Source organism: Caloenas nicobarica, chromosome 1, assembly GCF_036013445.1.
Source record: "Caloenas nicobarica isolate bCalNic1 chromosome 1, bCalNic1.hap1, whole genome shotgun sequence".
In the NCBI taxonomy this organism is placed as follows: Eukaryota; Metazoa; Chordata; class Aves; order Columbiformes; family Columbidae; genus Caloenas; species Caloenas nicobarica.
The window spans coordinates 142,904,686-142,931,986 of record NC_088245.1 but is presented as its reverse complement, the minus strand read 5'-3'; the positions used below and the strand labels follow the sequence as shown (position 1 = coordinate 142,931,986).

Below are 27,301 nucleotides of genomic sequence, written 5' to 3'. Positions count from 1 at the left end.
AAATACACAGTACTTCACCCAGCTCTGATTTCTGTGTTTATTTACGTTTATAGTATAAGACAACTAAAATCTCTCACATAGTCTCCTATGCGTTTGCTATGGCATTTGATCACAGGCAGGGAAAAACTACAGTTGTAGCTTCTCTCCTCTTTCAGCATTTGAAAAGGAGAATCCGAATATAAACATATTCCATGTTACACAAGCGTACTACCTGAGATGAAATTATTTTTCCAAATGTGAAGTGGTGCACTTCCAAGCACCTAAATATGCTACAGATTTTAAAGTACACTCTTCAGTTGTTCAACAGTGAAAGTGGGCTGGATGTGAACTAGAAATTGCTATTTGACACCTTCCAGTGTAACTCACAAGGTGAGTTGACTGATAATCTAGGAAATTTTGTTACGAGTTGACAATTCAAAACAAGGTACATAAAGGCTGAAAAGAAGAGAGGGAAGATGCGCAAGAGTGTGAAGTAGCATGATTGGGGTTACCCAGATGTAAAAATACCTCAGACCTGTCTGGTTTGCACCTTCCGATAGTGCTGAGATTGCTGGGAATTGAGCGTTCTCTCGTAGAGTCTCCCATTCTCCCATTCTGCAGAACATCACACTTGCAGTCCAGCATCCTTACTCCATGTAGAGCTGGAGGGATTAGTAGGACTGGTTGCCAAACAGGGTAGTGTGCAAGGCAAATAGGATCAACAAGCTCTGGCTCTTGCTGCTTAGGTAGATGGTTTTTGAGCTGCGAGATCTGTTGAGCCATGTCAAATGACAGATTTAACTTAAACCCTGTTTTATAAAGTTTGCCCAACCCTTTGTAAATCCTTTATAAATCTTTATAAATCTTATCAGTGATCCACCAAGTCATTTAATCTTCTGGAAAGAACTGGAAGCACAGGAATTCAACAGGGGCTATTGAATTAAATGAATGCAAAGGTCTCAATAAGTAGCCAGAAAATATTTTTCTCCAAAAAACATTTCCAACCATATGTTTTCATAATCAAGCCCCTGACTAGGTCATATCCAGCCGACCAGAAATGTCAAGTGCTATTTGAGCTAGATGCATCAGGAGAAATTAGGCGCTCAAATGCCTTGTTTTCTGACAAAGTCCAGTATTTATGGGTCACCAGTATTCACGTGGCCTCCACTTAACCCTTCAGCATGGGACTGAACCCAGGTCTCTCAAATCCTTGGCTGAGTGCCAGAATTGTTGCACTTCTCAGTAAAATGGTGGTTTCTTTGTGGGGGGTGTGTGCAGTTGGATTAGGCCTGCCAGAGAAGGTCTCAGCCTGAGGCAAGAGGGAATGCCTGTTTCAGGGATGCTGAGGGAGCTTTTGTATGGGATGGCCCTTGAGCAGGTCAGCAAGCAGTTAGGGTCCCACCCAGCCCCAGAAGCTTGGGCTCTGTCCCTGGAGATGCAGCCAGAGAGGAGTTCAGCTCTTTGTAGGGTGCAGCAGGAGTTTTGTGAATGACAGTGGGATGAAGGGATGGACACGGTAGGCATCAGCAGTGGAGTGTAGGGATGCCACCTGCTCCTTGTGCGTTGAAACCTCAGCGCAGAAGGGTCTCTTGCAACTACATTTTGATTTGGGAACCCAGAGGAACAAGGTTAATGCGTTTGTTCAACATGGCTGGTGAAAAAAATTTAAGACTACCCTCTCTGTGTAACTATCTTGACTGTTACCAGCTCCTTCAGTTAGAGTCGGCATCAGCGTGAACGCAATTTCCATGCATTGTTTCAATCTGGAAATGAAACAATTTTCATTAATGGAAACCTGGTTCTCAAGCAGAACAATTAGACCCACTTCAGGTTGAAAAAAGATAAAAGCATGCTAATTTGGATGGAGGACTCTTCTTTCAAGGCAGCCAATTGAGTCATCAGCCTGCCACCCACCTGACCGTCTGACAGGTAATTAGGAGATAGTCCTCTTTTTGTGTGGAGACTGTGCGTAAACCTCCGCACGCTGGTGTCACTGCCCATTGGGACTTCCAGAGGAAAGCTAATCAGTGGCAAAAGAGCGCGGAGAGCACGTTTGTCAGCCTGTGCCCGATGAACTGACTTGTTTTCATTCAATTTAGCTTATGATTTTTTGTCTTTTTAGCAGCTACCTGAAGTTTCTGGCAGGAAAGTCGTCATGGCAGACCTGGGCTGCAAAAAGCCCAGCGACTGCACCATCTCCAGGCTACTCAGCGTAGTGGAGAGCGAACTCCGGGCGGGGAGAGACAAAGGCGACCCAACCGAGAAACAGCTTCAGGTCGTCTTGGAGGATGCGACGCTCTGGCAGAGATTCAGGGAAGTCACTAATGAGATGATCGTGACCAAGAACGGCAGGTGAGTGATCTGCTCAGCGCTGTGAGCTAAGTGTGGGTGACAGCCGGGGGGGTTAAGAGCTATAAGAGTAAACTGTGTGTGGAAACTCGAAAGAATCTCAATGAACACATAGTTTTGTCTCTGTAGCCTCAGAGTCCCCTAAAACCAGCATATGGACAGAACAGGGTGTTCCTGCTCCTTTTTGGTCACTGCTAAAGCGTTCCTGCCACCCTTTATTCCTGCTTGTGAAACTTGCTGGGGAAATACATTGACTGGCTTAAGATTACACAAAAAGGGAACTTTTGCAAGGGAATAGATGGTACTTCTCAAAACCTTTCAAATGACGTCTTGTACCAATAATCATCAGCCTTTATTAGCAAGTCCTTACCTGTAGACCTCAAATTACTGTACAGAAGTAGATTGGTGTTGTTATCCCCAGCTGCAGTTCCTGTCTCTCTAGCCTTGGGTATTAACAGCTGCTACAACAGCATGCACTAGAAAGGGGTACAATAAAACTGTGCCCTACATGGCACACATGTGCAGTCTGGATTGCATGGTCCCACACTTGTATTGCTTCATAATTGTTGCTGGTGCCCTTAGAAACAAGTGTGGAATATTGGTTAACACAGTTTTAGTAAGACAAAATATTGTGACAAAAATAGATCACATCTGACTATTCGGGGAACGCCGAAAGGCACAGGAAAAGAGTGCAAAGCCTGGCAAGAAGGATGTTAATTCTGAGTCAGATGCTGGATTGAAGGAGGTTCTGCAGAGAGGTTCTGCTCTCAACCGGACTGACAACAGGGTCCAGCCCATATCAGACAGGCAGCTACTAGAATAAGGTTCACCAGCAGAGTGGTGCTAAGGTTTTTATTTAATCTACCCCCACCTCTCCTCTACTGTTCCCCGCCCCCCCCACCAACAGGCACACATTTCTTTTGCAAGACATCTCAGGAGATCTGCATAGGAGAGAGGAATTAAGAGATGGAGAAAAATATTTACTTATATGGTGTGACTTTTGTCAATTTTGCAGACTTTTGTTTAGCAGAATTTGTGGACAATATCACTGTTGATTGTAGCTTGGCAAAGGACACAGGTGAAAGCAGTTCACAGAAAAAAACTCTAGTCTGTTGGCTCAGCAATGTCATTCTGTTGAGAGAACACCTACCTTCCCAAAACACGAGCTCTTGCTGTAACATTGCCTGTCGCTATTCTGATTCCTCCTAATTACCTGTAGGGATAGAAATCTTCTCCCGAGATTCTCATTACACCAAGAAGCTTCTTTTGCTTCATTTAAATTGCTTTAAAAACTGTTGTTAGGCTACAGCAAACTTCTGAGTGGACTTTTACTTAGTGTAGGGTAGCTTGAGCTGACTTCTTGGCAGCCTAAGTGACCAAAAATGAGCTAAGATAAGTTTGCCTCTAATTAATTAAATTGATAGAAAGAATTGCACCTTACCAACAGGGTTTTTTCAGTTTCTTTCAGCTAATGTAAATCATTATTACATGGTGATACCAGTTTCTCTAAAATATCTAGGTGAGTGCATAGATAAAATCTTTTTATGATGATGATAAAGGAATCTTTCATTATTTTAATATGCCTGGTTGCTTTCTATTTCATTGTGTAAGCTTTCTAATTTTTCTTTATTCTAACTTACATGTTCCTTATCAGCTTGATCCTATTTTTCCTAAAGCCAGTGACAGCTCTAGTAAAGTCAGTGAGGGAAGGAACAGGTTATTTACGATCAAACTACTGCAATCTCAAAATAAAAATTTATAAAAGTATGTTACACTGTCATCTGCATAAATCCTTTTAACAAAATTACTGTAGCATCAGAGACTGTGAAAAAGGATCTCTTGCATTTCTGAAAGTATCCTCCATACCAAATGCATCAGCACACCGAAAAATGGAAATGGAGGCAGTAGCCTGCAGCGAAACTCTCTAAACATCTCCATGCATCTCAAAAGGAGACAAACTTGAGACAGTTTCCTATGAGGGCTGACATGGGTGCTTTTAGGTTGAGGATTTTTAAGTGATTGTCTCCAGAGGAATTCTCAATAGAAAAAATATTGATCTAATTCTGATGCTGTTCAAATCAGTAGAACTAACTCAGCCATTCTTGCTGAAAGAGATAAGAAAGCTTTTGAAAACTGTGTTCTATGATTAACAAGAAAAGCCAGTCTGAGCTTCTGCATGAGGAAACTAAGGCAAGATTTCTTGAACACATTGTTAACAAAATTCAGAAATTAAACTGAAACCTGATGCAGGAGCATCCCAGAGAACGAAAGGCTGATTGATTAGCGATCCTCATGTGTAAAATTCTAGCATGCACAATTCTATCTGCTGTGATTGAACCATCTCTAATTGGTACTGAGAGTTCCAAAATGTTATAATTAGATCAAGCAACTTCAGTGTTAATACATACATAGCTCTCTGTTGCCGTATTGTACTTCATTATAATCATCACCTGCCATGGTAATACGCCTTGGTGCACAGGGAAGATGGACATATTCTGAACAGGACAGGCACCAGAGAAATTAAACCACATGCTGTATTACAAAATACATCCCAACGGGTGCAGCTGATATGATTGGAATCAGTCTCCTATTTTACTCAGATTTATTGGGTTGGCATTTTAATATCAAACACTCTGTTTTCTGATTGAGCAAATTGTCTCTCCCAGTGTTTATACCATATTATCTATGTAGTACCCTCAGACTTTGCAATCCGCGTTATTGCCTGGAGGCAGGAAGGTGCCACTCCTCCCCTCCAGGGGATCAGTGCAGCAAACGTGAGTGGTGGGTAAGAAGCCCTTTCCAGGCTTAAACGCTAAAGCAACTTTACTGGTGACTACACATTCAAGTTCGATGCCAAATGTCTTCCCACTCAAGCTCAGTGCTATGGAACAATTGTGGCAGATCTGCTCTAAATAAATTGAAAAAGCTGAAGTGCCCAGCTATTGCAGTAGCGGAGATCATGTGTGCACCGACCTGAGCGTTGGAACCAACATTCTGACTGAAAGAAATGTGGATAAATTGTCATGTGCCATGCTAAAAAAAAAGATAAATGCGATTATAACAGTAAAGTCACTTAATCAGCAGAAGAAGTGAGGTGGTAGGTTTTCCATCATTAGAATCTGTACAGTCAAGACATGCTGGTTCAAGCGAGGTGGAGATTAAATGTGTGTGAAGCAGAGGTTAACGCAGGGAAGTGCTGTAATCTCTGTGATATGGGAGGTTAGGGTTGATGATGACTGTACTCTCTTCTGGCATTAGTCTATGGGTCTTTTGGGGATAAGCTCAAGCATTGCAAGTAGAGAGCCAGAGAAGTCTGCGTTGTGGGCAGAGGAATTAACAATCCGTATGTAACACAAATAGTTCTGAGAAATCTAGTGAAATTAGATTTTTATGTGGATGAATTTCCCCTCTACTTCAAGCGCAGCTAAATATCTAAATGTGTTACTTTGAAGACTGACTGTAGGGGGTCTTGGAGGTACACGGAACAATGCATCCATACTTTTTATCACATTCCAGTTTGACAGATGGTGCACCCTGGTCAGGAAGACACATTAAATGTAGCATAGAAATCCTTGGGTAAGCTTCTATTTAATTAGAAAGATCATGATTCAATATATCTTTCTCAATGTTGCACAGGCCCTACATCACCAAGTATTCATACTAGATGAAAAATCTCAGTTTTCTCAAATCATATATTTTCCTGTGAGCAGAAGGTGTTGAATGTATACAGCAAGAATGTTATAAAGGTGTCCAGAAAGGTAGGTGGTGAGTGGGATGTTGTAGGAGCACAGGAGACTGTCAGCAGCTGAGGGCCACTGGAAAGTGTGGCTGCGGGGACAGAGGCTTTTGGTGTCCCTGGAGACAGCTTGGAGTTTCTGTGCCCTTCTGTATTTTGGATGTCTTGGATTGCTACCTAACTAAGCCTAGAAATCTATGGACCTCAGGCAATTGCTGTGGTGGTTTGCTGTAACCAGTCTCTCTGTACCCATCGAGAAAAGGCGCTTGAAACTTCATTGACGCATGTGTAAAGATGTGGCACGGCAAAATGACAACTGCCAGGAGAGGTCAGTACCGAGGTGTCTCGGGCAGGGAGGCCTCTTACTCGTGTAAGAAGAATGTAAGAGGTGATACGTAAGAGCTACAATAATCCTCCACATAAACTACATGTATTCTTTGACAAGCTAAGAAACTTCATGAATAGAACTTAATGAATAGGATACCTTTGTTGGGACACTCCTCTGTTCTGCTAACCACAATTTTTTCCCAGTTCCTGGCACTATTGGAGCCCTACTAACTCTATGGCTGCAGACTTCCAAGCACCGAGATTCCAGTTCAAGGCTGTGTGGTGTGGATCGCAAGTACTGGGGCAGACAGAAAACTGCTGAAAGCCTGTGAGCTGCTGCAAATCTCCTTTACAAGAGAAAAAATAATAATTAAAAGGGGATTGAGAAAAGGTGGCATTTGGACCTTTAAGCACAAAAGGAGCATTTTCCAAAACTAAACAAAGGCAGGGTTTCAGTTTTAAATGCACAAGACAATGGGAGGGCTGGATGATGGATGTCTAAACCTTAGTACAGGACAATGTTGCATCTGAGGTGGAACTAAAAGTAGAAGATCCTCATCAAGCTAATAAGGTCAGGGAATATGGAAGAATGGGACCAAATTACTGAAAGAATTGCCAAGTGCAAGGTCTAATGTCAAGGATTTTAACCAGACTTCTCAAACTGGAGATTTAGGTAACAATAGTAGGACAGTAGATGAATGCTTGTGCTTAAGAAAGGGAGAAAATACATTTCAGCTAACTACAGGCTTTTAAATATATCTCTATTATAAGAATTCAGGATGTATTTTGAAGAAAAGAGTAATTAGGTATGTGGAAGACAATGGAAAATTAGATAAAAAGGCATTTTATTAAATTTAAGTCATTCCAGACTAACCTGATACAAACCTGATAAAGTAAAAAAAGTATTTTTAGACAAGGAAAATATAGCAGACTTATTAGGTCATTTAGAACAGCACTACCTGGAAACCGTCACTCAAGTGGGAGACATCAGGAATTAACACAAGAACCACAGGAAATGACAGAGGCAAGTGACTGACTTTGCTCCCAAAGATTACAGAATATAATCTTCCCTTCAAAGGAAGGGAGAAAAACCTTTTGTATAGTGTAGCATGGTTAATAAATCTAACTGGAGTCTGATGAGTACCTGGCTGGGATTATGTCCTGGGTGCTGGAGATTACAGGATCATTTCAGAAGATATATCCAGCATCAGACAAGGTGGGACTTGGCCACTGGACAGAGTACGGTGGCGTGCGTCGGGGTAATCTAAGAACCAAAGAGGTGCGCTTTATAACAGGATTCTGCAGTTAATGCAGTAAATCTGTGGTTCAGCTCCACCTTCTCAGTCATTTTCAACTCTGTTCAATCCTGTTCATGCCTTCTTGTCCCACACCTAAGCATGTATTTAGCATGTCCAGACGCTATACACAGTTCATTATGTTCATAACTCTTGGCACGACCAAGACCTTAGTGCCCTACTTTAGAGGTAACTTTTTTTTTTTTCCAAATGATTGAACAAATAATGAAATGAAAGATTAACCTTTAAGAGGTTTCTTCAGAGAGATGGAGGGAGGGAAGATGTTTTCTACATTGACCCGGTCAATGATCTGGTCACAAACATAATGAGCAGTCTTTCAAAACCAGTTTCCAGTGATGCCTCTTTTTTTTGTTCGTTTCCTGGCCAGACGGATGTTCCCTGTTTTGAAGATCAGCGTGTCGGGCTTGGACCCAAATGCCATGTATTCTTTCCTGTTGGACTTTGCCCCAACTGATGGCCACCGCTGGAAGTACATCAACGGAGAATGGGTGCCAGCTGGGAAACCAGAGCCACCAAACCACAGCTGCGTCTACATCCACCCAGATTCTCCCAACTTTGGGGCCCATTGGATGAAAGCTGCCATTTCCTTCAGCAAAGTCAAACTTACCAACAAGCTCAATGGGAGTGGGCAGGTATGGCCTGATGTTTCCCCGTACACCTCTTGGCTTCAATTGCAAGCACCTACCAATCAAGAAATATCAAGGGTGCATTTATGTAATTATAGAGGCCCTTACAGGCCTCTTCACCCATAGATGCCAATTATTCTCTGGAGGCCAAATGTAAACAGGAATAAACAGGCCTTAATTGGTGCTTTCAGATTTTAATGGACTTCTTGATGTTAAGAGAGACAGAGTGCTGTGGTTTACTTAATCATCAGGGGGCTTTTCAGAGTTGGTCTTGTGTGCTGGGGATTTTTACATAGGACTTCAGAGAAGGAGGAAAAATGGTCACGGGTATTAGGTTTTTGTTGTGTTCCCCCATGTTGTTTGGTGTAAGTGGAATGTTGGCAGGAGTCAGATAGCAGAATAAAAGGCTGCTCCTAAATGAAATAATTACTATGTCTGCTTCTGCATCATGATAATTATCAATATTCTATTGAATCAGCTTTGGCCTTTGGAAAGAAACCACATGTACCAGAAATAAGTGACTTTCTCTTTGAACCCCTTAAAAATGCAAAAAGGAAAATTAGTTTTGTTTTGTATTTTATTTTTATGATGCATCTAAAGGTAAAATATTGCACAAGACCTTTTGTTTGCTTGTTTGTTTTGTACAAAACTCCCACATTGGATGATACTTGTCAGCCCAGAATCAATTCCTTTCACGTAAATATTATACGTACTCTATCTGCTGTTTCCATTAGGTTTGTGAGGTACCTCCATAAGCCTAGTACCCTAATTAGGTAGGAAATTATCTCCATTTTTACAGACTGGAGAACAGAAAGATGACCTAACTTTTCCTAAGTCACACATGGAATCAGCACACAAGATTTATTGTGGAACATAGAATGAGATCTGAATTTGCAAATTCTTGTCCTGCATCCAGGATCTCAGAAAAGTCAAAGGCCTCAGAAAAGAATGCATAGGGGTAAAAAAGCTACAGGAAACCAACTTGGAGGGTCAAAAAGACTCTGGGGAAAAAAAAACCAAAAAAACCCCCAAAAAAAAACAAACCACAGGGGAACATGATGTGTATATATGGTGAAGTGGAAAGGAAAAAAATAGAAAGCAAGGAAGGAAAAGCCATATGAGAAACAGAACCCAAGCAAAAGTCACTAAGTAAAAATCACTAAATAGCAAATATCTGAAGCTCTCCTGGATTTCTTTTGAAGTCTTGACAACAATGTTAAGGTAAGCCATGCCCCCACTCTGTGCTTCAGCTTCCCCTTTTGTGGTGTTATTAGAAGGCAAAAGCTAACTATCAGTGCTTTATGCTAATGGTTGTGTTTTTCCACATATATGTGCACACAGCAGTTCCAAAAGCACTTTTTTTCTTTTTTTTAGTATCTTTTTCTGGCAGTAGAGAGAATCAAACAATGTAATTGACTTCCTGAGAAAGGTGTGTTTTGGAATTGATGCTATTCACAGCTTTGAATGTCAGGTTAGAGACATCCACCGAGGCTTGTTTAGGTACACCTCATCTTGCCCAGAAAGATGACAAGGTGTGTGCCTCAGCTCTCTCCTGGCCTTGATTTCTGCGGTGGTGATGCTGAGTCTTTCAGAAGCTAGAAGCAGGATGGGGATTGCCCCTTAAACTGTTTCAAGAGCCTCTAGTGCAGTGGAAGCCCAATGGTTTAAAGGCCATAGCTGCTAACACAGATATTCACTGATGCTGCTGTATCAAAAGCTTTAAATCCAAGCCCAGTGAAGTTTCATTCTGCTCAGCCCTGTGGTTCATCAGAAGGGAGGGAGGTGCCTGTCCTGCTCTCAGTGATCACAGACTGGGGAGGTTGAGCAGTGACATCTGGTTTGTTGTAGAGCCAGAGGGTAAGAGCAGCTGCGAGATACCAGTGGCACTGAGGTCTGTCTGTCTGTTTCGTTTTCTGCAGATCATGTTGAACTCCCTGCATAAATACGAGCCCCAGGTACACATAGTTCGCGTAGGTGGCCCCCACCGGATGGTGATGAACTGCTCCTTCCCTGAGACACAGTTCATAGCTGTGACTGCCTATCAAAATGAAGAGGTAGGTGAACTCCATGCTGTGCTCTTGGTCACCATTGATGAGGTATATTAAAAGCTTATGAACTACAAGATCAGCATGGACAGACTGGTTCTTTTCTTGTTTCCCCACCAGTCCTATGCACTATAATGCTCCATCCATTCTAATACTCTGTCTTTTCTCTGCAGTAGAACATTGTCTAATCTAGTGTCTGGCTGCAGTTCTAAGCCAGGTTTAGCTTAATATCCTGCCACAGCTATTCCAGACTGGTCCATCTGTCCTGGCATCCCAATCCCTTACCAGAAAAAAACCCACAACCCTACAGTCAAGTCCAGTATCTTTCTGCAGCAATGACTCATAGTTATAATGATAATCCTCTCTCGCCCCACTCTTTGTAAGACATACAATTGCAAAACAGTGCAACATTCCATGGGAAAATTTAATCCCAACTCCAAAACTGTAATTGAGGGATGTTTTGGTTTGTGACAATTACTAACTTGTGCCACATCCCTTAGCTAGTGTTGCTGCAGATTTGATTCATACTTGGTGTGAATTCAGTGTTCAAACTCTCTTGAAAGGGTCCAGCATCGCATGGGATTTCCCAGACTGGGCCACGCCATGAGGCTGCCCCGACGGGCGTTCTGCCCGTGGCACCGACCAGTGCACAGTGCCCTGCCATGAGCAAAGTGCTCTCACAACCAGCCCTGGAAAACATCATGTGTGGGGATATATTTTTGAGGGGGTAACCATGTCAGTTCCACTTAGATTACTCTGCAAGATATTTTGTCAAGTCTCTATTCCAAACTGTCTTCACTAACATGCCTTGTTTTCTGTAAACTCAAGATAACAGCTCTCAAAATCAAGTATAATCCCTTTGCCAAAGCCTTCCTGGATGCGAAAGAAAGGTGAGTCCCTTTTATTTTTTTTTTCTTCAGCACCATTTTGCTGATGATATGGTTAAAACTGTGGCATCACAATGTGAATGATAAATAAAATAACTTATTTTTGTTTCTGCTGTCTTAAATCCCAAGTCACTCTACTGAAATTAGTGGGAAGACTCTCTGTATAATTATTACCACAATAGGGTCTGAAGTGGGCGCATATCCTTTTGGGGTTCCTAGGACTTAGCACTGTCTACATAGGAAGCCTGAAATGAGATGGTGTGAATTCCCCAGCAACGTTACACACCGCATATGTTCACCACTTTGTACGTACACTCCAATGAATCCCATAATTTAACAGCTCAGGGAGAATAACAGCTAACTGCAGATGTCAAAAAGCATAACTAAAGTGAAATTGCACTGTAACTGTAGCGTAACTACACTGCTGTTATTAAACCTGTGTGGTAATGTGTGATGCGTTTATTAGAAGTAACCTGTAGGTGCTCACTATATAAGACGTTAGAGGTGCTTCCATCGGAGATGAATTGTGGTTTACCTTTCACAGTGTTACTTGCCATCAGGCATGCTAATGCAGTGGGGCATCCAAATGATGCATTCTGGTCCATAACTGCTAGTAAATTTTGTTTGGACCTGCTGCGTCTTCTGGCATGTGAAGTGTCCCACGTGCCTGCAGGAGAACCTGTGTTTCTTTCCATCCCTCTCAGCACTTAGGAAGCTGCTGTGTCTCAGGGTCAGGGTTTCCAGCTGCTTTGGTCTGGGCGGGAGGCCAGGCTTAGCCTGGTGGCACAAGCAGGAAAGGTGCCCACAGGTAGATTTAGAATTCTAGGTTCTGCCACCAAATTTGGTGCAAATTTAGGAGAATTTTTATGCATGCTATGAAACATAAATTCCTGCTTTCTTTATGGAAGACTGCAGAAAAGTCTACTGCTGCCTAGCAAGTGGTTAAAGACAATGGAATTCCCTCCTTTTTAGCTTATTTTCAATTTTTTTAGTGATTAGTTCTGGTTTTAACTTTCTTTTGTATTTTCTCAATGAGAAGTTTTACCAGTGAGTATTTTGCTTTTCAGAAACCATCCCAAGGATGCTCCAGAAACAACCTCTGAAGGTCAACATATGACATATTCTCACTGTAAGGTTTTTATTCATGTGGGATGGAATTTTTGTGTGATATGATAGGTGCTGGGAACCTGGGACTTGCTTAAATGAGTCATACTGATTGTTTACTGAGTCCTGAATCGTGATCACAGAAAGGGACCCTTTCCTAAAACAAAAAGGAAAAAAAATTCAATAAACGTCACAGGAAGAAAAAATGCAACAGTTTCTGCAGAGTGATAATTTTCCTTATATATATGTAACTTTCCTGTAATCCAATTTTTCAATATTACAAGGAATAGAGAAACAAGATAACATATGACCTTTTCAGGGATTTCCACCCCCCCCCTTTTTTTTTAATATCAGTGAATATTTTTAGTCACCTATAGGATTACCTTTCACTGGCAAACAGGTCAAAAAAAATGGCGGGAGCAGAGGTTGTGTTCATTTTAATGATGGTTCATTTTTCTTTAATTTCTTCTTTGACATTTATGACATTCTCTGTCAGTTGTTTTTAGGGTTTGCAGGTTGGGTGTTTTTGCAGGGCTTTTTGTTTGTTTGTTTGGCTTTTTTTTTTTTGGTCAGTTGGTTCCATAAATCAGTATTTTGAAATCTGCTTGGTATTTTTGAGGCAGAGCTGATTCTGCAAGAAGGCTGGTTGGTTTCTTTATTGCACAGCAGCGTTTCAGTGCAGTAACAGTTTTCTTCTCTCTTTCCCCCTCAAGTGAGCGGCTGGTTGATTTCCAACCCAGAGACAATGTGTGCATCAGGTGGCTCTAATTACCAGTACACTGGACCTTTGCCTCTGCCAGCCCCACACACTCCCCACAGCTGTGAGCGATACTCAGCACTGCGAGGGCATCGGGCTGCTCCGTACCCACCCTCCTACATGCAGAGAAATCATTCACCTACAGGTACGACTGTACTGCTGCTTTGCTTCCAGGGAACAGGCGCTTTCTGCCTGACTGACCCTTGCTTTAGGTTAGCGTAAGCATTAAAACATGCAAGAGCTGAGGCTAGGAAAGAGCATGACGAGCCTCTGTAACAATCTGCACGCACAGAGTAAGTTTAAGGCAGCAAAGCAAGAACTACAATGAGCTGGGTGCACTGTAACTGTTAATTATAAATGAGAGCGAATGACCTTGCTCAAAGTACAGCTCCCAATTATACAAAAAGAGCATTGCAAGCTTTCTGTTGAGGTCATGCCATGAAGCGGCTGTGCTCTCAAGCCAAAGCAATCCTTGGGAACATGGTAGGAGCTGACTTGAGATGAGGGTGTTTTGATATTGCCAGAATGTCTTTTGAGGTCCTTTCACTCTCTAGATCTGGGTGCAGAGTTCCAGAAACTGATTCTACTTTGATCAGAGGAAACTGGCCAGAAACAAGACTAAGGATAAAGTAATCTGCTTGCTGATTATAATTTAGCAAGGCATCCTGTTTAACAGAAATATTTAAGCTCAGGTTATAAAGAAATCTGTATCAAGACATTGCCAGTAAAATGGCAGTTATCACTAATGAAAGGACTATCAGTCAGACTTGCAAAAATGCATATCCTATGTCTATCATGGTGTACCTTCTCATATATCATACCTGGAATTACAATGTCACCTTGCTGCTCTCTTAAGAAACACATGAATTTTGTCCTTTTACCTATGGTGAGGAACCTTATGATCAGATTGCTTCCTTAGGCCGACCCATGTTCCGTTGCCGTAAGACAATGTCTCTGTAATAGTTACTGAGGATTTGTTTATTGCTTGCTATGTATTTTTTTTCCCCAAAGTTAATTTGTTGGAGAGCTCCAGCAATAATCTTCAGGTATTCTCAGGACATGACAGCTGGACTTTGCCATCCTCTCCACACGCTAATTTGCTCTCAGTGCCACACACGAAGGGAGCTGCCAGCCCTGGACCCAGGTAAGGTTACGGGAAAACTGCTGGCATCAGGAGCAGTGAGGCTTGTAGGACTGCCCTGGTGATTCACACTTTGTTCCAAGCTTTAATCGGCATCCACGATTTTAAACATATCCTAAGTGCCCGACTTGAGATTCCTGGACAGATCTTTCTGACAAGCTAATTATCTCCTGCTCTGAAATCAATGGGAGCTTTGTTTTACCCCAGCACTGCTGAAAACCAGGATCTTGGAACAGCCACAGAGAACAATGGTATCTACAATCTGTGAGCGTTTTAAAGCCAAATTATTTTTCTCTATATGTTCCTCACTATTCTCTTCCATGAAATGAAGATTCTACTCCCATGCAGGGATGTAAGAATCTAATTCATGTTCTGTTATAAAAATATTGTTAAACAGTTCTAGGAATGGCTGGAATTTAGACCTAGAGAGTCAATTAATTATCAAGTATTTCCCCTTCTTTCCCCAAAAGAAATGCTCACATTTCTTCTCTAATTTAGATGCCAGGAGAATCAGCTGCAATTCTTTTAAATTCATAACCATTAATGAAAAACATCTTTAAATCTAGAAACCTCACATGCATTTGCACATTTCTCTCTGTGCCTCTCTCCAAGGCCACAGAGTCTGATGGTTGCTCATGGTTTTTCGCTTAAGATCTGCAAGGCTGATTTAGTTTATTTATTCGATTTGGATAGCTGCCTTTTAGTAGATAATGCACTTGACTTCACTGTGGTGAGTCTTGTGCAGGGGAAAATGCTTTGAAACAACTCATTCAATTTGTACTGCTTTTTTTCCCAGCCACTACCCTTGCCTGTGGACAGTGAGCAACACCGCTGTAAATGTGGCCAGCCCGGGAAGCGAGGTGAACAGCAGCCCTTCAAGCATGTTTCTGAGGGGTAATGTCCCCTTACCCGCTGCATCGTCAGTCCAAATCCCTCTGCAGGGAGTGGTGTCTGGCAGCATGGAAACGCAAGGGGAAACCGCTCTGGCCAGACTGGCTGACCCTGCCTGGACATCCTCAAACTCCTTTTAACGGAGAGGCAGCTCACCAGGGAAGCTCAGCCAAACAGGACTGACACAAATGGCAAATGACCCCCCCCAGAATTGCAGCTCAGGGCAGGGATGTGTATGCAGAAAACTGACTTCATCAAACATCACTTTCCATAATGTACCTCTCGTGTGCCAGAGAAGCCAAAACGCATAATGCAAAGGCAGGAAATGTTATGTGAACCAGCTTATTACTGTAACCTTATGACCTTTATGTGTCACCAAGGATGATGTCCAGAAAGAACCTTCTTAATTAGTTTTGGTTCTATATTACATAAAAAAATGGTCAGAGACATGGGACTGAGTGAAGCCAACATGGCAGCTGGATATTTGCTTGTCATTTTAAGTCTTTTCTGTAACTAACAGCCAAGTCCAGGGGAAATTATGAGCAAGTTTGCAACTGATAATTTGAAGGGGCAGCACTGCTTTAATGACATTCTGAATATTTCAAATGAAAGTTTTCATAATGCCTGCAACTAAACCCTTCAGGGGATGAAATTAGTCTGAGACCCTAATACTACCTGCATACAGTATTCTCTGTCCCCTTCCCTTCCCCTGCTCCTGTTTGCTGTTTGTGTGCTATAGGGATAATGGACGCAAGCTGAGAAAGTGGCTGCATTGTAGCAGCAGGGTGAAGGGCATCTGGTTTAGCATTTATAGTCTGATGTGACCGTCTTTGAAATGAAAAGTTCCGTCGTTTTCTATATGTGCTATTTTTGACAGGGTGGAGGGAAAATAATTATAGAAAAAAGATTCAGCTTGCATTTCCACTTTGCTTCAGGTATAGAGCACAAATAAAATATGAATAAATGGTGTATTGTCTCCTCAGTGCCTTTCCAACGTATAAACACAAATATAGTCTTCTTCATTTAACAGCCTCTGAGCAATTTAAAGCAGCTCTGCCAGAAGCAAGTTGACAGGCCAGGAATTTTCTATTCCTTGGCCAGTGACTGGCTGTATGATCTTGGCTATGGTATTTCATGTCTTCTTACCTGTTTCCCCTCTGAACTTTTGTCTGTTTCAGCTTCCTTTTTCAGGCCACAGCTTCTCCTATTCTGTGTGAGCGTACAACATCTAGCATAGTGGAGGCCTGATCTTGTCTAGGATTTCTAAGTGTAATGTAGATAATAACAGTCATCTCTCAATCTTCCTTGTTTCTCTCATGTACCTCCTCAGGCAAGCCCTATCATCTTCTCAGAAAAGAGTCTGCCATTTGATCTCTTGTAGGGGTAAAGAAAAAATTGCTGTGTAAGGAAATGCCCAGCACTTACAGTCATGAGCATTGACAGAGACTGGATAGATAGCCCTCAAAGAGGAAATCCTCAGTGTAGGTATAGAAGAGGATTCTCCAAAGCTCCTGCAAGCTGGTGTCTCTACACAGGTGTTTCTGTCAGATACAGCAACGTTCCCTTTGTGAATACTCACTTATTAAACACAGTCTTGGGGAGCAGCATTTTTATTTTGGGTAGGCATTAGGAGCAGCAGCAAGGACAGCACTTATTCAGGCCATCAAATGTGCATCTGTTTGGTAAACTCAGCAAGCTCATGTTTCATATTCTATTAGCTCTGCCCCAAACCATCTCCTTAGGGTGCTCTCATTGTTATGCATTTTCATGACTTCCCCATCTTTCAGATTCACTGCAGGCAAGACAATTTAAACAGTGTTAGTTTTACTGACTTGCGCTGCTATCCCCCAAAAGCAAAGTCATGAAGTTGCTTTGGATGTGCATTTTTATTAATAGAGGCATTGGTCAAACAGGAGCTAACAGAGTGCAAAAAATTCCGTGGCCAGCGATCAGCCTAATCCTTGTCAGTTCTGACTGTAAATCTGCCTTTCCACATTTTGTCAAAAGCTTGGTGATAAGTTTCTCAATTTTATGTTTCTGCAGCCAGAAATGCAAGTGGGTGTTTCTCTTGAAAATAGCTCTGCTTTACAGATGAGGCTTATTAACTAACTAATGCTACCCTCTTCTGGCTGTTCAGCTACCCACATACACACCACACGCTGAGCCTATAAAAGATGGCTATAGATGCTGAAAAGAGGAAAGTGGCGACTTGTCTGTGTTCCAGGACTTGCTATACTTCCTTCACGGTTAATGAGTTGCATAATTTGTTAGTTTCCCCTTCTACTGCATTACAGTAATAGAAGAATGATCGTAAGATGTTACACAAATTGCATTTTTATTTCACAAATAAACAATCTAGGAGAAAATCCAATTAGCTTTCCTGATAGTCCCGTAGGATTGAAAGGATAAAAAAAAAGATCAAAATGAACAGGCAGAGTCATTTTTCTTTCTTATCACTGTAAGAACAGCCATGACTCATGTCATAGGAGGCAAAAAGTTCTGAGATGTCAGAAACAAGCTAATTTTTGTCATTGCAGACAATCTGATTTAGCCAAAGCCTGAGAAATTACATGGAGGGATAAAAACACCCCAGGCTTGGTCACTACCTTGACATTTTGCTACTTTGGCAAAGGCTTTGAAAATTGATATCTGGCTTGGACAGATCACTTCTAAGGAGCAGCGGGAGCACTGGAAAAAGCTTTTGCCACTTGATCACAAGAAAACCTGCTGCTTCAACTTTGCATCTCTCTTTTTCCAGCACAGTAGAGTTCCCCATAGCGCAGTAACAGACTGGGATGCTGGCTGCACTGTCCTCCCGTGGGAGGCAGATTCCCTAAAACTGTATATAAACTGTTTCCCTCCGAGTAAAACATTACTGTGGATCTGGTTTGGCGCCCATAGTGCCCTTGTTCCCCAACAGATTTCTGCTTGCCATTAAAAACCATGCAATAATAATTTCTGACTGAATATTTCACTGGTTGCTATAAGCAGTAATTGAAATTGCAGAATGAGAAGCAGCACCGCCCCCCCCCCCCCCAATTTTTATACATTTTGACAAAGTCACTCCTTGATTTTGTGGAAGAGAAACACATCGAGATACTGGAAAAGGCTCTTTTGAAGTTTTCAGGGTAAATGTACTATCTGGCGTTAATGACAGGACATGTTTTTTTAACTTAACCAGATTATGGAGTCTCTTGGCCCATGAAACACAGTAGGTCTTGTCCTGACTGAGAAGCAATGCTGGGCACACGGGCAACCATGCTGTACCCATACGGCCTCTCAGCTGGACAGCCAGAGGCCAAGGACCTGGGGCACGTCCCCGTACAAATCTTCATGTAATTAGAGGGAGGAACCATGTTTTCAGTTTCTGCAGGGCTTTACCAGTGTACTCTGATACTAATTGTGAGGTCGCGAGGTGGTTTGTGTGACACCTAATTTTAATGTATAAAAAAATGATGGGGTGAAAGAGGTTAGTAAAAGCAGAAGATCTAAAGGGTAAAAAAAAAAAAAAAAAACAACCAAAACTCAACCCCAAATGCGAGCTGTTTTGCCTTCATCGCTGCAGTTTCTGGTTTGTGGTCTGCAGCTGTAACAGGGCCCGCAGGCCGCAAAGGGACTCACGGCCAGTGCTGGGGACTCTCGCCCTCCGTGTCCCCGCTCCCAGCAGCGGTGCTGGGCAGCCTGGCAGGGCTAGCGGCCGGGTGGGGAAAGAGGCTGCCCTTACTGGTGGCTGCCTTTTAATGCCTTCTGTGGGCTTCAGCGGCCATTTAATTGCGGCTTCTCTTCAGCTTTCCTGCTCCCTCCTGGCACCACCTGGCCATGGTGTGGCAGCACTCCAATGGCTGCTGCTCCTCTCTAGCCTGGGCAGCGCCATTTTGGGCGGGCGACATGTCGGCCCGGTGGGGGCTGACACACCTTTCACACCCTTGTCCTGCCCTGTTCCTGCCCCGTGGGCTGTGACCTGCCCTCCCCAGGAGATCCTGCCGCTGTGCTCGCAGTGGCCCCTGTGTTGCTGGTCACCACCCCTGCGGGTCCGGGTCTACTGCTTCGTCTCCGAGTGTGCTTGACTGGGATACATCTGAGTTCTCAGATCTTCAAGAGCTCTCAGGCTTACAAATTTTCAGGTGTTTTGGGGATTGTTCTGCTGCAGAAATACTTTAGGATGACTGCCTAGTTTTCCCTGGTATATACTGATGCCAAAACACACAGGCATTTTGAGAAGGGTGTTTGTAAAGGCCACTTTTGCCAACAAAACTCTGCGGCGCCTTCTGTACTCAGCTGGGGCGTTGGGTCAGCACCGACTGAGGCAGAAGGGTGCTCCATAGTGAATCTCCAGCATGGCTGCTGGGAGGATCTTACTTTATCCTTCTCTCTGGGACTCACTCTGAACTGTTTTGCTTGCCTCAGTCTGTGATGCTCACACGTATCAGCCATAACGTTGAGGGAATTCAGAAGTCAGCAGTACCGCTGGTGAACCAGCCACCCATCCACCTCTTTTCCTGTCAGAGAGAGAGCTCATGAAGGACATGCTGTACGCCACGCTCTTCGTAAGTTCTGGCCATGATCTTTTGTTTGTCAGGGTGTCTTCTTAAAAATCAGCTCATGTTAGTACAGACTATCCTCTAGGAGGACAGTTGTGCATTGTAGTTGAGAGATACTTTGCTATAATCTGTGTTCATCCTTATTTTCCTCCTGCTTTCCCAGTATGGGCTCTCCATAGTAGTGTAACAGTCCCATTAAGGCACCCTGGACTGAGATCTGAATTTGGTGGGGTTTTTTTGCATCCCACATTTCTAGAGTATCTACAACTTTGTGCTCAATACAGACATGAAGTAGTTTTGTAAAATACAGATAATTGTTTGAATCTGAAATGCCATGTGGTTTGCAGGGTAAGCAGAAGAAATTTGCTTCTGTATTTGTATTCAATCAATCACTGGAGCAATCACAAATTTTCTTTAGGAGATGGCAATTTTCCACAGTCTTAGCTGTTAAAAAAGGTTGTGTCACATCTCTGAATCTGTAAAATGGCTTGGTAGTGTTCAGAAAACCAGGCCTAGTTGCCAATATTTCCATTTTCTCCTGTTGTTTTGACCTCTGCTGCCATGAAATGTCTATTCTCTGACCCTTCGTTGGCTGGAATTTAGCAAATGCAGAAACAGGGAAAGAATAGCTGGTAGTGAAGTTAACACCACTTTAAAACCTAGAAGAATCTGGAATTTTGTGCTGTTAGAAAATATCTGTGTCAGTTCAAACTTAACTGCTATGGTTTGTCCATGCTGAGGAGTGACACTGGGTGCTTGGTTCAGCTCTCGGGTGTAGTTTTGTCCTGAAGCTGGTTCTGGGTTCTCATCCTTGGGCAGGTCCTCTGCGCAGCTCATCTGGGTTCTGTGTTTCTGTTTGCTCTTAAAATGAGCACAGTAACAACTGATAACATCTAACCATTTTTATATTTTAGTCATAAATACTGATAATGCAAGTATGTAGGTTAAAAATAATGCTTCTAAATACAACACTTACACTGGTACAAAACCACTGTTTCCACCTAATGGCTGTAGCTGTGGTGTGTCATAGTCTGCTAGGCCTACGGCAACAATAAATAACAGTCCTTATCACAGGGATGCTAATGTTTACTACATGATTTGAAAGTCCCTCATTTAACATGTTATTGCAACGTAAAGTATGAGCGATTTTTATGGTGAGTTGAAGGATACGCTCAGTTTTTAAATGAAGAATTGCGGGGAAAGAGTCAACTAGGGGAGGATTTGAATTATCTTGACCAAATACCTGTAGTTTTCGTAGACTTTCTGTAGAATTTTGCATATATTATTTACAGCCTCATAGGTCAAGTGCCTGAGCATCTTTTTTTGTCTCAGGGGCAGTGCTGCACCAGGCATCTCAGTTTCTCATCTGAAAACTGGGCATTTTGCCTTTTCTCTCAACCTCTGTAGTGGGAGATCTGTGGGGTAGGAGTACCTCTAATTGCACGTCCGTACAGCACTGCCAAAATGAGGCCTTGTCTCGCTGAGGCCTTTCGGCATACTCTTATACATAAAAATTATGGAGCCTTGAGTGTTTGTATGTGTGTCACCAGCGGGGGCATCAGTCACAGCACTGTGGTCCTAGTACTCTAAAACCTGTGAGCTGAGCTCTGAATAACACATTGCTGGTGTTCCCAAACCACAACTTGACTCCTAGAAGGAAGCAGTCCATCTAAGTAATCTGCAGTGCTAGATGGTGCCACAGAAAATCTTTTAAAATGTTTTAGAAATCTGTTTGCGAGGCAGTGACATTGAGGTAACACTGTTTTCTGTCTTTCTGGGTTGCTCTGTGAAAAATCAGGAAAACTCCCATGTAATTTACCTCACCTTTACTTTTGTGACAAACTTGACACTCAGGACAGCTTCAGACTCACTGGCAGGACCAGGCCAGATTTGGGGGCTTTGCAGATTGCCCAGGATCTCACTCAGGAGCACCAAACACTGGGAGGACATGCAGGACTGGAGCCCGTGTCCCATATCCCCATGTCACTGTAATCTCTGCAGCTGGTGCAACACTCTTAGCAAAGGGGTGAAGAGAAACTGCCCAGGCACAGGGTGCTTGTTGGCTGCTATAGCCTTTACCTCCTGTATTTTATGTTCCTGCAGATCGGTTGTTTTTCAGAGAGCATGTAGTAAAAGCAAAATATAAAAACATAACTTCCTGGTGTCGAGGCATTAATGAGGCACCTCATTTAAGCCACAAAAATATACTGTAATCCTTTGTTTTGCGAGAGCCCTGGGTGCATTAATGAACCTTAATTGCCCTGACCAGCCTTACCTGGGGCCTCCACTCACACCCCTGCCCCCCGGGGGCCCAGGAGCCTCATTTAAGCTCAGCCTGAGGGCTTTATTTTCTGCTTGGGCTGCATTACAGGGTTCATGCTCTGACTCTTTTCCTGAGTTGGTGTTTGGCTTTCCTGGACCTGGCTTCTTGACTTGCCTCATGCTCATCGGGCTGTTGCTAGGACATGTTTCCATCACAGCCCCGCTTTGTTTGCTGGACTGGGGCACAGTGGGGTTACGCCCTGCTGATGAGAGCCCTGCCTGCAATGTGGCAGCCTGTGTCTCCCTGTCCTTTGGACTGCAGCTCTGCTTTTGCTGACCCTCACAGGTATGTAGCTGCTTAATTTCTGTCTTCCTTTATGTGATCTCCTCCGGTGAATGAGGAGCTCAACACAGCAGGCTTGATGATATCCTGACCAGCTTCAAATGCGTGTGGATTTGTCTCTGTTATGGTTACAACGCTTGAACCATCGGAAGGGTGACATTTACAATGTCCATGATTGTGAGGTGTTGGCTGAAGGCCAGGCTCGTGTGATATATGCAGCTGAAACTTTGATGAGAGAGTGTCATCCTTGGGAAAAAAAAATGATTTACGGTCCAAATCCATATTCTATTTGGTTAAGTAGGGTTGTTCCTCACTTGCAGGGTGGTATCTGTTGAGTGTCGGTGTACTCTGAGAGACAGGTTTCCAGGGGAGCACAGCAGAAACAGGGATAAACCTCTTTGACACCTGTGTTTTGCCTTTGGTCGTTTGTCTTGCCTGTTCAGGCTGTGAACTCTCCTGAACTGGGACAGTCTCTCCCTCATTTTTTTTCTTTTATTCCTGGCTGCTTTTTGGGGAAAAAAATTCAGGTTTTTAGTAAAAAATGTAATGATAAATAACTGTAGTGGCTTAAAAGTTGTATTTACTGGTAATATAACAAATTAGGTGCATAGGCATACAAAGAGATGAGGGTTTTCATGGCCAATGTTTATTGTTGCTACTAATATAAAGTGTTAGTTTTGTAAAAATCTGAGTTTTCTTTTCAGGGAATGCCCATTTTCACTGATACTTTAAAATTGTTTTGGAGAGGTTAAAGTGTTGCTTAAAATGTTCAGAAGGCTGGTTGAATGGTACTATTTCAGCTAAAACTGACTTTCACTTTGAAATTCAGAACAATTCTGGCTTAAAAAATTAATAAAAGCTTATTTTGAGGGTACTGAACTCTTAAGTTGAGATGTTTACTATAATTTCTTTCAAGATGTATGTCTTGCATTCTCTCTCAATATGGAATATAGAGACTTCTACGTGATTTTTTGGGGGTCAGAGAAGGCATAAGCGAATGCTAGATTTGTTAGAACTGTGTGATCTGGTATGACTGCAGTAGGGTTATACTTCTAAAGAGTATGTTATTTTTCTGATTAACTGCATACTATAATAATGAAGGACAAAAATCTGTGAATTTTAGGAGTTTTTGGAAGGACTATGTTCTAGCAACCATAGGTGGGCAAATCTGAAAGAAAGACTTAAGTTTATATGTATATTTGGAAGTACTTGTGCATGAAGCTTACTCTTCCAGCAAAGTCAGTTAAAACGGATTAAAACTTACAGCATAAATTTTTCAGCAAGTAGTTTCCTATAATTCCAAAGTGCATACTTACACTTGGTTTTAACAATACAAACAACTTTTCCAAAAGTTCTGCACTTCTTCTGTTTCTGTATGCCATTCCATGACAGTTACAACTTTTTTTTTTTTTTTAAAGATGTCCTATCTCTAAATGTTTTTTGCTCTCCTATACTCACTTGTTCTGGAGGGCAGCATAAAATCTGGAAAGTACAGACTATGTCTTGCCTCCAGAAGGGCAAGACGTTATCAGGGCAGAAGTGGGACAGTTTAACCAAGGGGGAGAGTGAGTGTGAAGAAGGTACAAAATAAGCATGTGGGCACATGGCAAGAGGAGTTAAGCTCCTGAAAGCAGCTGTCGTGCTGAGACAAATGTTCTTGCTGGTGCAAACCAACTTCCCTTAGAGAAGCTGACTTTGCACTGGCTGATGGTATAGCCCACAGTGTGCTATCCGCACAGCTTGAGTAAAAGCATGTGGCTGTCCTTGCCTTTCCTGCTGCCTTGGCCTTCATTTGCCCACAAAGTTGGTGAAGAGGTTAGAGGGTAAACCATATGAGGAGCAGCTAAAGTCACTGGGTTTGTTCAGCCTGGAGAAATGGAGACTAAGAGGAGACCCCATTGCAATCTACAGCTTCCTCACAAGGGGAGGAGGAGGAGCAGGTGCTGATCTCTTATCTCTGGTGAGCAATGACAGAACCCAAATGAATGGCAGGAAGATGTGCCAGGGGAGGTTTAGGTTGGACATTAGGAGAAGGTTCTTCCCCCAGAGGGTGGTGGAGCACGGGAACAGGCTCCCCAGGGAGGTGTCACGGCCCCAAGCCTGACAGTGTTCAAGATGCAATTGGACAACGCCCTCAGACACATGGTGTGAACTGTGGGGTTGTCCTGTGCAGGGACAGGAGTTGGATTCTGTGATCCTTGTGGGTCCCTTTCAACTCAGGACATCCTATGATTCTACGCCCACTGTTTGTGTTGGCATTTCTCCCGAGGCTCAGCCTAGGCTGCCATTCTGTTCCCAGCCACAGCATGAGCTGGGGTTGGGCGCTGTGCCTGCAGTACATGTGGTGGTTAGGAGGAGATGTGTGGTTGCTGTGCAAATGTAGTAAATGGTGAATCTCTGTATGTGAGCAGGAGCAAGGCCTTACAAGGCACTTCTTCTGAAGCTGTCTGCAGATTTCAGGGAGCTGCATGGTTGTAGAGTGGTACTTCTCTTTCCTGATTGCCTGAATACATGGGAGTTGCCTCATCTATTAATTCAGAAGTTCAGGGGAGTATTTAGTCTAATGGAGTCCTGGTCTTGAATGGGTCTCACTCTATATGAAGTAACTGTGTAACTGGCAAGGCGAAGGGCTCAGCTGACTTTACTGGGGATCAGGAAACCACGTTGTCCTGGGGCAGGCTTTCAGCTACTGTGGAATTCCACCATGCCAGTGGAATGGGTTTCACCAGCTGAGCATCTTCCTTTCAAACCCTGAGGTCTCCAGGCTCATCAGTTTTAGCCCTAGGATAAGCTGTGTGCATGTGTACCCATGGATAATCTGTATTTGTAACCCTTCCCATAACAGTAGCTGGAAGACAGGAAACCAGCTGTGTTCTCTGTTTTGTGTTTGAATGTCCTCGGGTCCTTGCTGTCCTCTGCTATAAAAGTTCCTCTCTGCACAAGTAAATACCCAGAAAAAAAATCAATTTCTGTAACATATGTTGGTCAATTGAACCAATTTTGCCCTGAGAAGTCAAATGTCCAAAAGGGACACATTGCTTTTGATATATTCTGTCAGCATGCAATAAAGTGCTTTGTCCAGATTTATTTGAATACTTGGTTTGAGTCTCCTAGAGCAGATTTATATATATATTTATATATATTTTTTTAAGCAAGAAATCCATAGCCTTTAAATGTTTTCAATATTTTTTCTTTTAGAAGGGTTGATATAAATGGACAATTAAACTAGAAGTGTAGGATTGGCAGGGAACTCTAGGAGCATGTTCTATTCTCCTGTCACTGGAAGGGAAACATCATCAATTTTTTAAACTGATTAAGAATATTGGAATATTAATTGAGGCTTAGGACCCAGTTGCCCCATGAGAAGACTGACATTTAAATAGCTTATTTCCAGCCTAAATCTGTTTATGATTAATTCATCAACATCAGTTCTTGGGCTGGCATTGTACCTTAGCTGAATTATTAATTTCTTCTTTCTGTTTTTGTTTGGTCGGTTTGGATTTTTTTTTTTTTTTTTTGCAACTGCTGTACTTAGCAGCACCTCACAAATTGCCCTCAGTTTTACATTATGCTTCATTTGATCTTGCTCCTGCTGAAAGAAGAGATGCTTTTGCTTTGCCCTCAGCCACACATCCCTGCTGCCTCCTCTGTCCAAGCCAGCCGTGCTGCAGCAGCGGGGTGAGCTCTGTCAGCTCTCAATTTCAGTCCCTCAGCACAGGGGAGGCAGTGGGACTGGGGTAAGTGGGCCTGCCCTTCTGATAGCAAGCTGCTGTTAGGTCAGATTAAACATACTTTTAAACCGCAATCCCAGCCTTAATTTTGCTGGATAACCAAGCAAAGGTTTGGGTTTATATCATACCTCCCCCCCACCTCCTTCAGGTATTTGGTTTTCTATTGCTGTGTTCATCCTAAAGTGCTTTTCTGTGCTGATTCAGTTGAAATTCATCCATCCTGAACCTGGTGAGCAGAGCTGTCTGCAGTATTTCAGAGGCAGTCTCACCAGTGTCTTGTACAGTGCCACAAAACCTGCCTTCTTTTCCTGGGAATACTTCAACAAATTCATCCTATGATCATACTTGCCTCTGTCACAGATTATAAGCTTCCATTTTGGGCAGCACTGATGCGTGAGGCATGACCTTTATTTCTCCTTACTGCTAAGGGAATCCTATGAGTCAGGGCTCCTTGGAGCTTTTACGGTGTTATCTGAACTAGCCTGTTTACTGGTGTGAGATTTGCTTTGCTGAAACATTGGTGCTTCTAGAAAAGCTGGAGCAGAGGAAAACCTTGAGTGAGGGTGCAGATGCATTGTTAGCTACACACAGTAAAATCCTGGCAGTACTTTTACTGACTTGGTAGGGCAAGGAGTCAATAAAGATAATTTGTCCTTTCACACCATATCTGGCTGGCTAAATCAGGACATTACATAAAACTCCATGTCTAATAACTGTTGAACGTGTGATTCATCCCTATTTCAGTATGAAAATAGGAAAAAAGTGGGGAGAGAAAAGGAGTGGGAAGTAGGAAACACATAACCTCCACAGCGTGTTTTATACCTGATTTAAGTACAGCCGGGCCTGTGTTTCACTTTGGTGAAAGAAAAAAGCTTAACCACTGCATCCCATGTTGTAAGGAGCTAGATGATGTGCGAAATAAATTTGACTTGAAGAAACAAGAAAGGGGCTGTGTTCTCCTGCCATGAATAACTAATTAAAAGCTATCATCTTTCACCCGACAGCAGTGGCAGCTGCCTAATTGGGTGTTAAAAATATCCCTGCCAGTCTTTGAAAAGTACACATTTGCAGAGTGGTGAGGTAACTGGTGAGGTAACTGGTGCTTTGGCCTTTGTACATGATGCAAGGAACCAGGGGCTGATGTCTGAGCTCATGTCTGAATGTGTAATGGCTGCTGCCTCTCACTGCACAGGCTTCGCATCCCCAGCTTCTGACTCATGCTCAAGTCCTGGGTTCTCAACAGAAAGCCAGCTCGCTTCTGCACTC

General features: G+C 42.9%; 1 protein-coding gene across 2 annotated transcripts; it reads left to right on the top strand.

The window, feature by feature from the left end:
• The first annotated feature begins 1,969 nt into the window (after positions 1-1,969).
• On the top strand, positions 1,970-15,298 carry TBX19 (T-box transcription factor 19). 2 transcript variants are annotated; one of them, XM_065655651.1, is made up of 8 exons: positions 1,970-2,331; positions 8,075-8,339; positions 10,253-10,387; positions 11,207-11,268; positions 12,333-12,394; positions 13,083-13,271; positions 14,138-14,270; positions 15,064-15,298. In XM_065655651.1, exons 1-8 carry the CDS (start codon positions 2,135-2,137, stop codon positions 15,296-15,298), a joined length of 1,278 nt encoding a protein of 425 aa, XP_065511723.1. In that variant the 5' UTR covers positions 1,970-2,134. The 2 variants fall into 2 exon arrangements, with proteins under 2 accessions (XP_065511723.1, XP_065511716.1); XM_065655644.1 differs by having other exon boundaries at positions 2,135-2,331; positions 13,170-13,271.
• The last annotated feature ends 12,003 nt before the right edge of the window (positions 15,299-27,301 follow it).